General features: G+C 27.8%; 1 protein-coding gene across 1 annotated transcript in view; it reads right to left on the bottom strand.

The window, feature by feature from the left end:
• Nucleotides 1-8,427: 8,427 nt before the first annotated feature.
• The window catches only part of LOC100198168 (tether containing UBX domain for GLUT4), a 45,192-nt gene continuing 40,157 nt past the window's right edge, over nt 8,428-13,462 (bottom strand). Inside the window, exons 13-19 of the mRNA XM_065803705.1 lie at nt 10,631-10,712; nt 9,542-9,608; nt 9,225-9,287; nt 9,094-9,146; nt 8,961-9,012; nt 8,772-8,850; nt 8,428-8,654 (exon numbers count right to left, since the gene is read on the bottom strand). Coding sequence (XP_065659777.1) covers nt 8,501-8,654; nt 8,772-8,850; nt 8,961-9,012; nt 9,094-9,146; nt 9,225-9,287; nt 9,542-9,608; nt 10,631-10,712 — 550 coding nt within the window. The 3' untranslated portion in view covers nt 8,428-8,500. The remainder of the gene's footprint in view (nt 8,655-8,771; nt 8,851-8,960; nt 9,013-9,093; nt 9,147-9,224; nt 9,288-9,541; nt 9,609-10,630; nt 10,713-13,462) is intronic.

Below are 13,462 nucleotides of genomic sequence, written 5' to 3'. Positions count from 1 at the left end.
AACATTTGAAAAAATGTAAAAGTTTGCATATAAAAATTATAATTAGAAATTAATATTTTAAAGCATGTAAAAATTATTAGATATTAATATTTTCTTTTATTCTTCAATATTTTCTTTGTTGGGAAATGCATAAAATAATAAATTTTTATGTTTTACTAAATTGCTAAAGCGTTTAGGTACACAACATGTAAAATCCCTACTTTTTTTTGTTTGTTTTTTAATTAAACAACATCGTTTGGTGCACTTGTCATTATCTTTTCTTCGAAGTCTTATAAAGTGCAAGGTTTACTCCAATAATATAATTTTTAAAATTTGACTAAAAACTAAAAAGTTTTGTTATTTGACTTTTTTGCTTTGCAAATTTTTTTTAATTCAAATTTTATAACCCTTAAAACACTAAACTTTAGGGAAAATAAATGCATTCTATGTTATTAGGAATTATCTAACGTGTTTTAAAATGTTTTAGCTGATATGCGAGGTTCCTCATTTCAGAACTTGTATGTATAAAGAATTTGACGACGAAAATAATGATTTTGTAAAAATGCAATATGTAATACACTAAAATGCATACCATAAAGTGAAAAAAACTAGATAATACATAAATAAAAATCTAGATAATACATAAATAAAAGTCTGAAATAAAATACACCAAAGTCTATTGGGACAATCTCAGTTCTTTCAATATTTGACATTTTACTTGACTTATTTTTGTTGTTTACTTCCGCGTACATACAAATACCATAATGTACATACAAATACCATTTAAGCGTATATAACGTACATACAAATAAAGTACATAACATAAACATACAAATACCATTTAAGCGGAAAGGTGAATTAGTCAAAATATGGAATAAAAACAAACAAAAAAAAGATTTTGGAATTAAATTTTAAAGTAGCTTTATTTTGATATTAAGTACTGTATTTTATTTTTCGTAAAAATTTACTCATGTTGATATAAAAAAATCTATTTGAGAAAAAAATACTAATTTATGTGTGTGTTGAAGCAAATGTGAAAATTCATTAATCTGTCTCTTGTAAATTGTCATAATGCAACATCTTGGGTTACATACACCGTCGCATACTTGAGTTACATACATTTGTATCTAATCACTTGTGAAGTACTATATGCAAAGTGTAATTTTAAAATAGATGCAAGGGGGTTGTTGCAGGACGTTTTTGCATCTTTATGCCTACTCGTTGGTCATTAAGAGTTTTAAGTTGTAACAGAAAACAGAACATGTACTGAAGATTTACAGAACTGGCTTTCAAATGCTAGGTAAAATGGCAAACTTTAAATAGAACTTTGTTTTCAACTTAAATTTTGAAAAGCTGATGAACAAAATATTTCTTGTTGAAGAACTAAAGTTTCAAGTACACATCACTATTGAATATTATTACGGTGGTACTAGCAAAAAAAAAAAATTAAAGCAACCAATGTTTAATTTTGATGTAATATTTGGGGAAAATAATGCGTGATAAATACAAATTTATAGTAAGGAAACGTTCTCAAAATACGCACACAGTTAAACTACTGCTTTAGGGCCTCCCTTGTACGCACCGTTATGCTTTCAACGACCTCCTTCAGCGTATGTACGTACTATTTATTACAAACCGCCCCTCTTCTTTCTCAAACTCATACATTTTTCAAAACATTAAATACAAAACTTTTTTAGTTAATTCGACATTGCTCTGGTTCATTACTCGTTATGAACAAAACGTAATTGTGATTTTTTAAAATCGTGAAATTCAATTTTGTTAAAAAATATATATATATAGTTTTAAATAGCCAAACCGCGTGCATACTAGTAATAGATTTTATTATATTTAGGGGTATTCCGTAAAGTACGTACGCATGTATGGAGGGAGGGAGTTACCCAATAACGCACAAATGCATACAAGGGGAGGGAGGGTTAAAAACTTGAAATCTTAAACACCCCCTTGTATGCATTTATACGTTTTTGGGTAACTTCCTCCCTCCATAACTGCGTACCTACTTTACGGAATATCCCTAAATAATATAATAACTATTATTAGTCCGCAAAAAAAATAGAAAAAAATAAGAATATGAAAGTAAAAGTATGAAAGTTTTAATTAAGAAATTATGTAATTGAAAGACAACACGTAATTTAAAATTTTAATGTGAAATTAAGAAACAACATAATTTCATGAATCTTTACCTTTAAGATAATATTTTGTATTATAAAAATCACAATTATTTTGAGGTGTGAAAATAAAAAAAGAAAAAAACTTTTTTAATGTAAAAAAGTTAAATCAAAAGGTTTATGTATAAATTTTTATTTTATTTAGTTTTGTAAAGCAATTCTGTTTTTTATATACGTTTTGATTGTTTCAATTAAATTTTTAACAAACGTTAACAATTTAAGGCTTTCTTTCAAAATAAGATTTCGCATATCTGTGCTTATTCTGAGCCTGTATAGTGTTTCCATAAAAGCCACTGTAAAAAAAAAGATAAAAACAGAATAAAATTTACATTTAATTTTTGATTTTTATGTATATTTTAGTTTTATGACTCAAGTATGAATACGCGGTAAATCGAAAGTTGTACCAGAAAAATCAAACAAACATAAAAAAGTAAAGTTATCAAAAAATTGTAATCTTTAGTTTTTTGTTTGCAAACTGAGATGCTAAGGTTCATTTGGTGTCCAAATTAAGTGTTTTCCAAGCATCAATAAAACTCTGAAACCTCATACAGTAATATTTTGCAATAATCATAGTTGTGGTTTGGAAACAGAATTATTAAAAATTCAGGTGGCAGATGAGGGGGAGGCTTTTTTTTTTAGCGCACAAAAATTGAATATTTTAAATCATAGAAGTAAATTAAGAAATTAAGTTTTAAACGTATCGAAATGATATATCGAAATGGTAAGCTACAACAGTAAAAGTTTTAAATAAAAATTAAGAAAATACTTTTACATTTTTTGTAACTTTTTTAAACCTGAGCTTTCAGCAAGATGTACGTTTTTTCTTTTTTGTTTTAAAAAAAATAGCGAAAAGTTTAATTATTATTACAAGTAAAGGAAAATACGAAAACATCAGCAGAAAATGTTCGAAAACACGAAAACATCAGCAGAGAATATTCAAAAAGACGAAAACATCAGCGGAGAATATTCGGAAAAAAGAATCAATTAACTTGAGAGTAGGGATTGCGATTTCCCGGACTTTTTCCATTCCCGGGATAGCGGGAATTATTTACATTGTTCCCGGGATCCCGGGAAATTCCTGGGAAAATCTTCATCAGAGAAAATATAAATAACTAAATACACTTTTCTATTTTTCTATTTATTTTTTGTAACTGTTCACAAATTTAAAGTGACTTCTGAGAAAAACCAGTGCATCGAGATGAATGTCGATCAATCTAGTTCTATAGTTGGTAAAAAAAAATCCAGTTGAACTAAACACCCTTTCAGCCTCTACACTGGAAGGACGAATAGTTAAAAGCGCATTATAAAGCATATCTAAGTTATGCGATCTTTTATTAGCAGCTTCAAACAGATTGAATTCTTGACGCATAATTGATTTATTGCACTTGACTTCAAAAACATCTTTTTTTTTACAAATTTTTCTAATCTGGCAGCCATAGATTCAGATAACTGATTTATATCAATAATACTATTGTTAAGTTTTCTATCGCTATCTTTTTCTTTTGCTATATTTTCAATTATGGGAAAAAGTCGACCAGCTATTTCAATCGCTAAATTTATCATAACTGCTTTAGATGGCATGCTAAATAAGTCATCATCCATATCACTTTTTGAAGATTGTGGATTATCTAAAAATTTTAGTAAACCAACAAGATCTTTTTTTCTTCTTTTACATATTCTTTCAATTAAAACATTTTTAAGATCTTTTGCTAGGTAGCAATCTTGAACATCAAGTTCTTTAACCATAAATTTTAATGTGTTATCAGCTGTTAATAAAGTTGCTTCCCTTCTGCAAATCATTTCAGAACCTAAGACAATAAGTTCCAGACTTTTTGCTAAATTTTCAATTACTGTAAGTTCATCATCAGACAACATTAGGTTTTCTAAACTGAAATCCACGAGAGATTTAAAAACTGCTTTTTTAACTTTAATAAATCTTTGAATCATGGTCAACATTGAATTCCAACGAGTTTTTGAATCCAAAATTAGCACTAGCTCTTGTCCAAATTCATTTTTAGAATAACGCTTTAAAGAATTCATTTTTAAAGGAGATCTTTTAAAAGTTACAACTATTTTTCTAACTTTAACAAGAACTTTATGAAGCTCAGGAACAAGATCAGGAACTTGGTCACTAATTTCATTTTGCTGATCCTCCTCCTCATCATAATCATCGTCATCATCAAAGACATCATCTTCAATATCTTTGTCATTAGTACTTTGATTATTATTGTTACCTTTTTTTTATATATTACATCAACAACGGCTAAATGTATTGCGTGTGCAAAACAAAGTTGATATTCAGAAGGCGAAGTATATCCTAATTTTTCCATAACAGAAGCACCATCAGTTGTTATGCAAACTACATCATTTGTAAGACTTACATTAAACATGTTTAATTTTTTGATGAGTAGTTCTAGGCAATCATTTGAATTGTGCGATCCTAACATTCGCTCTAATCCAAGATTAATAAAGCCTTCATTAAAGTGAAGATTTATATTCATAAATCTTCTGCCATGTTTTGAATATTCATCCAAATCTATACTAAACTTGCATTTTTTTCCTTTTATTTCGAGTATCTTTTTTTTATTTTCTTCGACTATTTCCAAATAATATATATATATAAGATTCATGACATCTGTTTTCGATTTAGGAATAGTGAAGCCTTTATCACAAAGCAACTCACGAATTTGATCCGATTCAGTTATTGCATTAATAGAAAAACCATCAGTCGCAGCAAAACGAGCCAATCGTTCTCCCAATGAAACTTTTTTTGTCATGGAATCAATTGTTAATTGAACACAACGTTTTTTAGTTGATGGTTCTTCTTCTTTATTTAAAATAATATTATGGATTTTTTCTAAATGCCTCTTCAATCCAACAGTGGAACCACCTTTGCATAGTAATATTTTTGGACAATGTTTGCATTGTGCCTCGTCTGCTTTTTTAAGATCAAAATAACTCCAAACCTTCGAAGTTTTAAGATTTAAGGACATTTTTTTAAAAATTCCCAATGCGCTGCGATAAATTTCAATATGTAAACAATATAAATAAGCAATATTTCTTATGGTCCGGAAAACAAAAAACTCTGACTTTGGCGGGAAAGTTAAAAAATGTGTGTACAAAAATCCCGGGATCCCGAAAAAAATTTCCCGGGATTCCGGGAAATTGGAATAAAATTTTTCCCGGGAATTTCCCGGGAACAAATTCCTGGGAAGAATCACTACTTGAGAGACATGACAAACGAAAATTTAGAAAGAAAAAAAATCATCAAGGTAAACAAAGCTTTGACTTTTCAAAACGAATATAATGAACAATTTATAATAGAATCAAAGAGCCTTAAAATTGATAACTCAAAAAAAGTTTATCAAAGAATAAAATGACAAACTTCCAGAACTAGAGAAATAATATACGTTTTAATGATTTAAAAAAAAAATCGTAGAAAGATAGTGAACAAAAAGTTAAAGCGATCTTTAACTTTTTGTTCACTATCTTTCTACGAAAGAAGAAAATTCGGAATTTAAGAATTAAAAACTGGTTATATGAAACTCTTTTTAAAAAATTATTTCCTAATTGAAAAAAAAATACAAAATCGGGTGACTATGAACTCCATATTTTCAACTTTCATGATAAATACTAAGATCATATGTCAACTTAGATCCAGATACTAACATTTTTAGAGACGTGAAAACATAATTCTTTTCTATATCCATACAAATTATAAAAATTCTATGTAAAAATAGAAACCTTAATTAAAAAAGCAAAAATCTTCACATAAATATTAGAAGTCTAAATGAAACTTTGAAAAAATTTCGAAATTTTACGAAGAAACTGAAAACTTTTTAAATACAAATTGTTTAACAAAACCTTTGAAAGAGTTTTTGGGTTTTAAAACATTTTTTTTAAAAACAAATGAATAAGCAAGGTAGAAGAGTTCTGATTTACGCAATAGAAAACTTGGCGCGTAACGTTGATATTGCCAACCAAGCTGACTGAGAATGCCAACTATACAGGCGATAGCTTACACATCACAAGGTACCCTGTGATGCGAACCATTAAATTCTTTTAATTTTGTCCGTGAAAGTTCACGTCGAAATGTCAAATGTCGAAACTGAGTGTTGAATATATGAAGTGACATCTTAGTGCGCCAATGAAAGCTGTAGAATTAAGTCCACGCTTTATAATTTGATAAAAAATGGCGCTAATCTAGTCTTTTGGTATTCCAAACCAAAGCTCCAACTTTTTTTACTCCCACCTCAAAAGGTTTCCGATCACTTTGATTTTGTCTTTATTTTCAAAAGAAGAGTTACACATGAGTTCTACTTGGTAATACCAACAATTTTTGTTTTGCTGCTATGTTGTACCGAATATTGATTTGCTATTTAAATCATATTTATTTATTTACTTAAAATTATTTAAGGGTGGCCAGCCAATAACTAATTCATAATTCTAAAATTTTTTTGGATTTTTCAACGATATATTGAGCTTTTCTCAGCAAGAAAAAAACAAAATACCTTGATTTATGAAAAAATATGAAAAAGAAAAATACCTTTATTAATAGATATTAATAATACTCACAATAACATTAAACATTTTTTGCATTACAGTTAAACACATAATTGTCAAATTCAGTATAAATCTACGCAAAATTAATAACATTGTAAAATTAAAACGAAATATTGAACTATTTCAGAAAAAAAATCCAGGATTTCCAGGAATTATTGCTAAAAGGGGTGTTTTTCTAGACTTTTTCAGGCTCTAACGGGTGATGCGGAAGTTATCGGACAAATCTCAATTTCATTATTTGAGCATAATAATTAGTTTTTGTGGTTTTATGCGTAGGCATAAACGTTCTATAAAATATAAACTTTATTATTTGAAACACAATTATTTAAAATGATGTTAAATGCAGCTGAACGAGAGTCTTTTCGAAAGCGACTAAAAATGTTTTTTGTAAATAAACATTATATATAAAAAAAAAATCGTAAATCATTTTGAAAAGGAAGGATTTGCTCCAAGCAAAATATATGATAACCTAAAAAGACTTGAAACTGTTCAATCGTTTTCTGATAGAAAGCACCCTGGTCGTCCGACATCCTGGACTAGAGAAAAGAAAGCCGAATTAACGAGACTTGTCAACAATCGAAAAAGGGTCAGTCAGAGAAAAATAGGTATTAAATTTGGTGTAAATAAATCAACAATTGGTCGTCTGTTAAAAAAAATGAATATTAAATATAGAAAACGTGAAAAGACTCCAAAGTACACTATAGAACAACAAATAAAGGCAAAGAAAAGAAGCAGGAAACTAGTTAACCAACTCTATAACACAAAATCGCTTCTAGTCATCGATGACGAAAAATACTTTTGTTTTGCAGGGGACAACATGCCTGGAAATTCTGGATACTACACAAACAACAAAAAGACATGCCCAGAAAGTGTTCGTTTTATAGGAAAAGAGAAATTTCCAAAAAAATTATTAATGTGGATAGCCATATCTGACCGTGGTATGTCCGAGCCATTGTTTTGCACTTCCAAGGCTGTAGCGATCAATTCATCAATTTATATTAATGAATGTTTAGAAAAACGACTTCTTCCATTTATTCACAAATATCATGGAGACTTCAACTATTTATTTTGGCCAGATTTAGCAAGTTAACTCATTATTCTAAAGATTCTCTAAATTGGATGGACCAATATGTCTATTACGTTGATAAAGAATCCAATCCCCCAAATGTGCCTCAAGCACGACCAATTGAAAATTTTTGGGGATATTTGGCACAGAAGGTTTACGAGAGAGATTGGCAAGCTTCAACAGAGTAAGTTTTAATTGATCGCATTAAACTAAAACTACAAGAAATTGATTTAAACTTTTTACAGTCGCATATGAAAGGCTTCAGAGCAAAATTGAGATCAATTGCAGATGGTGGTGTTTTTTCATATAAAAAATAGTACATTTTTATTAAAAGATAAATGCTTTATTTAAAAAAAATATAATAGTAATTTGTTTTTTTATTTACAAATAAGTTATTGACGTTTTTATTTTGTCCGATAACTTCCGCATCACCCGTTATCAAATTCCAGGACTTTTCCAGTTTTTCAAGGACCGCTAGCCACCCTGTATTTACTTATTTATTCAAAGCTTAGTTTTTATTTTTAAATTAAAAAACACTTTTTAAAATTTTTATTGTTGATATTAACTTTTATTTTGCTATTTCTTTCTAATCAATACCCATCTGTCCCGAGAAATGTACGTGGTTAACATCAGTTACAATAACATTATCTTCTATAAATACAACATTTAAAAAAAATTAACATTATGAATTTAAACGATACGAAAGTTACTTTCCAGTTTTGAACCATTTAGGCTTTCCTTGAGACGATTCTTTTTTTGGTAAAGTTGACGTTGATGATCTCGGTAAGGTTGACACATTTGAAGAATGCAATGTTTTAAATTCTTTATGATTATCAAGCTCAGATTCAGGATTTGATCGCCTAAAAAAAAAAAAAAAAAAAAAAAAAATCATTTTTCTTTTATTATAAACACATTTAAATGATTGTGAAATCATTTCAAAAAATTTAATTAAAAAAACAAACAAACAATATTATTACTTTTTTATAGACGACACTAGATCATCTGCTTCGGCCCACGAATGCATCTTTTCCAAATAAATTGATTTTAAATAGTTATCTAAAAATGTATTGTGCAGTTTATCATTAAAAACAAATGCGGGTTATAAAAGACGTCTTAATTATTTTAATGAGCTAATTTATTCTGCAGACTAATGAAATAATACTTACGGCAGATACTTGTAGTAGATATATGAATTATAGATGATGGGAATAGCTTTGCCTAAATAAACAATTTTTAACATTTCTAAACGCAATACATTTTAACAATTTGGGTGAAATTAGATGTAAAAAAAAAACAAACCTGATACAGTGTTGCATTCAAGTCTTTAAGAAAAATACGAGGGGGAGTTGTAACTAAACATAATAAATACAAACTCTTTGATTTTATTAATTTCAAAATCAGAGTTCATAAAAAAATAAAAATAAACTTACACATTTCGTATTTTAAGATATCTTCTGAAACATAGGAATCAAGAAATTCTTTCAAAACCTGAACTATTTATAAACATTAAAAATTTTCATTACTTAAAATGTGTTAAAACCAATAAATGAAATTGATATAAAGTATGATAGATACGAAATGTATTAAAACTGCTAAATATATGAACTTAAATATATGAATATACTTTAATATATATAAATTTATATATATAGCATAAAAAACTTTCAAAATTAGAATAATAAATATTATATATCTAATATTAAATATTATATCTACAAAACAATAACTTGTATCATTATTTTCTCACCAGTTTCTAAAGGTCTGAAAAAAGCTTGAACAACTATTTTATCTGGGAACTGGAACCTAATTGGAATCTGAAAATAATAGGTATGTAAATTTTAAAGTTTGCGCCGTTAGTTTCTTTTTTTTTTTATTATTATATTATTTATAAATCGTATAACGGACAAAAAAATTATATTATTTTTTTAAACATCTTAATTTTTTATAATAATAATATTCATTATATATTATATCTATTATAATATGAAAAATACTTCAAAAAATTATCTTTTGAGGTCACCGAACAACTTTCCCCGTAATCATTAAAATAATAACCTAAAAACTTGTATTATTTGTTCTGGAATTTTGAATTTTTAGAAAAATAATTATCATGACCTAAAATACCTCGAAAGTAGCGCACTTTTTAAAAAAATTGTTTATTTCTTTTTAAAAATGCCCCAAAAAATAGCCTTGAAAATTATTTACTTTTTTAAATCCAGTAACTTTTAAAATTTTTTTATAAGGAATATTAAAAAAGCCTCGAAAATAATTTAAATAAATTAAAATAATTAAAGAAACTTACAGCTACCTGACCGATCATTCTTTAAACAAAATACTAATTTTTCAAATTGTTAATAAGTAAAAAAAAACCCACAAGCAATCTGGCAGCCACTTTATGAATAAAAATAAACCTTTTCCACATAAGTGTGGAGTAACAAAAAGTCGTAGTACATTTCAATTAAGCATGGAGTAACAAAAAGTCTTAGTAAATTTCACATAAGTAGGGAGTAACAAAAAGTCGTAGTACATTTCAATGTAGAGTAAAATAAGTCGTAGTACATTTGTGTACAGAGTGAGATCTTTACGTAATCTAATGCCAAGTATGGAGGAAAACTCCACACTTTCTGTAAGAAGAAATTGTGAAGGAAAAATTCAACACTTTCTGTGGGAGTATAGTGGTAGGAAATTAATTTATGTTAAAAGTCAAATGAACTTAGATACCAACAAATCACTTAACTCAGAAACCAATGAAGCACATAATTCTTAATCTTGATTTCCTAAAATATTTTATTTGACAAACGACATTAATAATCATATTGTAAGATAATTGTATTACTTTTCCAATGTTAGATATCTTTTCCATTTCTTTTTTTTCTCGCATTGCTTTGGTCATTAACATAGCTTCGTCTTTTGCAGCTCTAAAAAAATCAAAAAAAAAAATACCAGCACCTATCAGCACATGTCAGCACCTATCAGTAAATCAAATAACTATAGATAATTTGTAGCAAAATAAATAACAATTTTTTTAAAATAGGCACAGTGGGTCAGATACGCTCATTAAACTAAAAAATAAATATTTGTTCGTTAAATTTACAGCAAACATTGGGCATCGTATAAACGATCGTTTGGTTTTATAATACTATATATAGTACTATTGTATATAGTATATAAAAATACTATAGTATATAACATTATATATGTACTATTCTATACTATAGCATAGTACATATTTTTCTACATTTAGATATTAATTTTAACTTTTTGCTTTACAAATTTTGTTAATCCAAATGGGTAATTATTTCAAAATTTTTTGACAAACAATTCTCGAAACATAGGAAGCTGGCACAGTATTTAGAATAAACAAATTTAATTTACAAAAAAAATATGGTGTTCAAAGAAGTACAATTGCTAGATATCTAGGCATAATACGCTTAAAAGTAGGTGAAGGGCAACCTCTTGTTTTGCTTTTATCTGCATTTTCTGATTTAGATTGGATAAAAAGCAATTTATGAAATATATATATATATATATATATATATATATATATATATATATATATATATATAAAATGAATTTCAGAAAAGATTTGGGAATGGTGTTGCTGGTGATCAGTAGTTTCAAAATTTTATGAACCTAGGCAGAAAAAGTCATTGATAAAGACTAAAGAGCCTTGTAACTAGCTTGTAACAAAACTGACATTTTCTTTACTTAAAGCTACATTAGAAAAATGTGACATGAATGACATGCTCAACTGACATACTAAAATGTGACATGAATAGACCTGCTCAACTGACTTACTAAAATATGACATGAATAGACCTCCTCAACTGACATACTAAAATGTGATATGAATAGACCTGCTCAAATGACATACTAAAATTGATGGAAAGGTTAGTACTAACCCAAAAAAAGAGGGAGTAAAAATCCTGTAACTATTTCTTCTGGATCAGAAGAAGAAATACAATTGCTAGTAAGCAACATAATTACCAGCAGAAAGAAACTTTCCCCAATTTATTCTATTTGCTAGAAAAAAATTGTATAAAGAGCAGATGACTGGGGAACTAAAGGGTTTCATAGAGGGGTGACAAAAACGTTGGATGGAAGCAAACGTTTTCACTGAATACTTTGACCATATTGTTTTAGGGTTAAGACACTTTGAAACCTGTTTTGCTTATCTTTGATAGTCATGAGCCATATTTCTTTATAAACTAAAAAAAATAATTGAAAATCATAAATATTTTATATTTGCCAGCACACTGTTTGCATTTGCTACAGCCACTTGACATGGAAGTCATTTGCCAAGTTAAATCTGTATGGTGTAAAATTCTAGCTATTAGTATACAGAGGGGCTGTACATAAATGATGTCAGTAATTTTTCTCAATTTTTCGACCCCCCTTGCCAAACTCTGTCAATTTTTGGCTGACCCCTCCTTATATATGATGTCAGTTTTTGTATCCCCCTAAGGTAACATTAAAAATATGCGTACACCATTGATTTTTTTCTGGTTAAACTATACATTTATATAGAAGTAGATCTCTGCAAATTATATTATAGAACAGTTGATATCTCACCAAGTAATAAACAAACTAATCAAAATATGCACATTTTATTCTATATCTATAATATAAATTCAATCACCCATCATCATCCCATGAGTTGTTGAAGTGATCTTCCATTGAAACAATAGGTAGTAAATGTTCTCTGCAAACTAAATGGTTATTGTCCTTATGAGGTAAAATCAGATCCGCTGAATTATCCATTTTTGTATTATTGATTTATCAGTATTGTTTACATCACAATCAAAATAATGATTTAGCTCCTGTCAGCACAAGCTGTTTAAAATAATTTTTTCAAGTAGCTAAATAGAAATTAGCATTTCGTATTTGCAATAATGACTTTGTGTTTGCATTGCATCATGTTTCACAAGCTGCTTGAGTGCAAATAATAACAAATAACTTTATGTGTTTGCTTTGAAGCACATTTTATAATCCGCTAGGGAGTGAATAACAATTGTTAAATTTATATTCAAATTGTTGATATTTGTAAACAATTAGATTTGCAGTCAAATGGTAATACAATAATAAAACATTGGTAAATTTTTAATTTATTTAATGTCTCTGGAAAATTTACATCGTATACTTATATCCCACAAAGCAAATATACCATTTCTATATCATACCATAGGGGTACTTTTCAGTACCCCTTTTACCTCTTTTCAGTAAATGATTGTGGTAATACAACCCCTCAAAACATCACAGCAGGCACCAATCTCAATGATCAGAATAATTTTTGTGAAAATGTTTTCATTGAGAAATAAAAAATAGATACAATTTACAATATATTATGATTTTAAAATTATTTACAATATATTATGATAATAAAACAAAAAAAATCAATTATTGATATCAGATGTAGATTGCTTTACTGGAAATAAGACCATAAGAGATATAGTAAAAGTACAGTTAATGGCCACAAAGGGTGATGCTTGTTCAAAAAATAAATGACCAACAAAAAATAAAAAGATACTATGGAGGCAAGTGTCTTATTCATTTTTATATTTATTATATATTAATATATACTTAATATTGCCATTTTAATTTTCAATCTTAGTATTTAGTTTCACCTTGTAACTAATACATGCAATGTTATATATTTTGAAAAGTGCAA

The sequence above is a fragment of the Hydra vulgaris genome, chromosome 08, assembly GCF_038396675.1.
Source record: "Hydra vulgaris chromosome 08, alternate assembly HydraT2T_AEP".
NCBI classification, from domain to species: domain Eukaryota; kingdom Metazoa; phylum Cnidaria; class Hydrozoa; order Anthoathecata; family Hydridae; genus Hydra; species Hydra vulgaris.
This window is presented reverse-complemented; position numbering and strand designations above follow the sequence as displayed.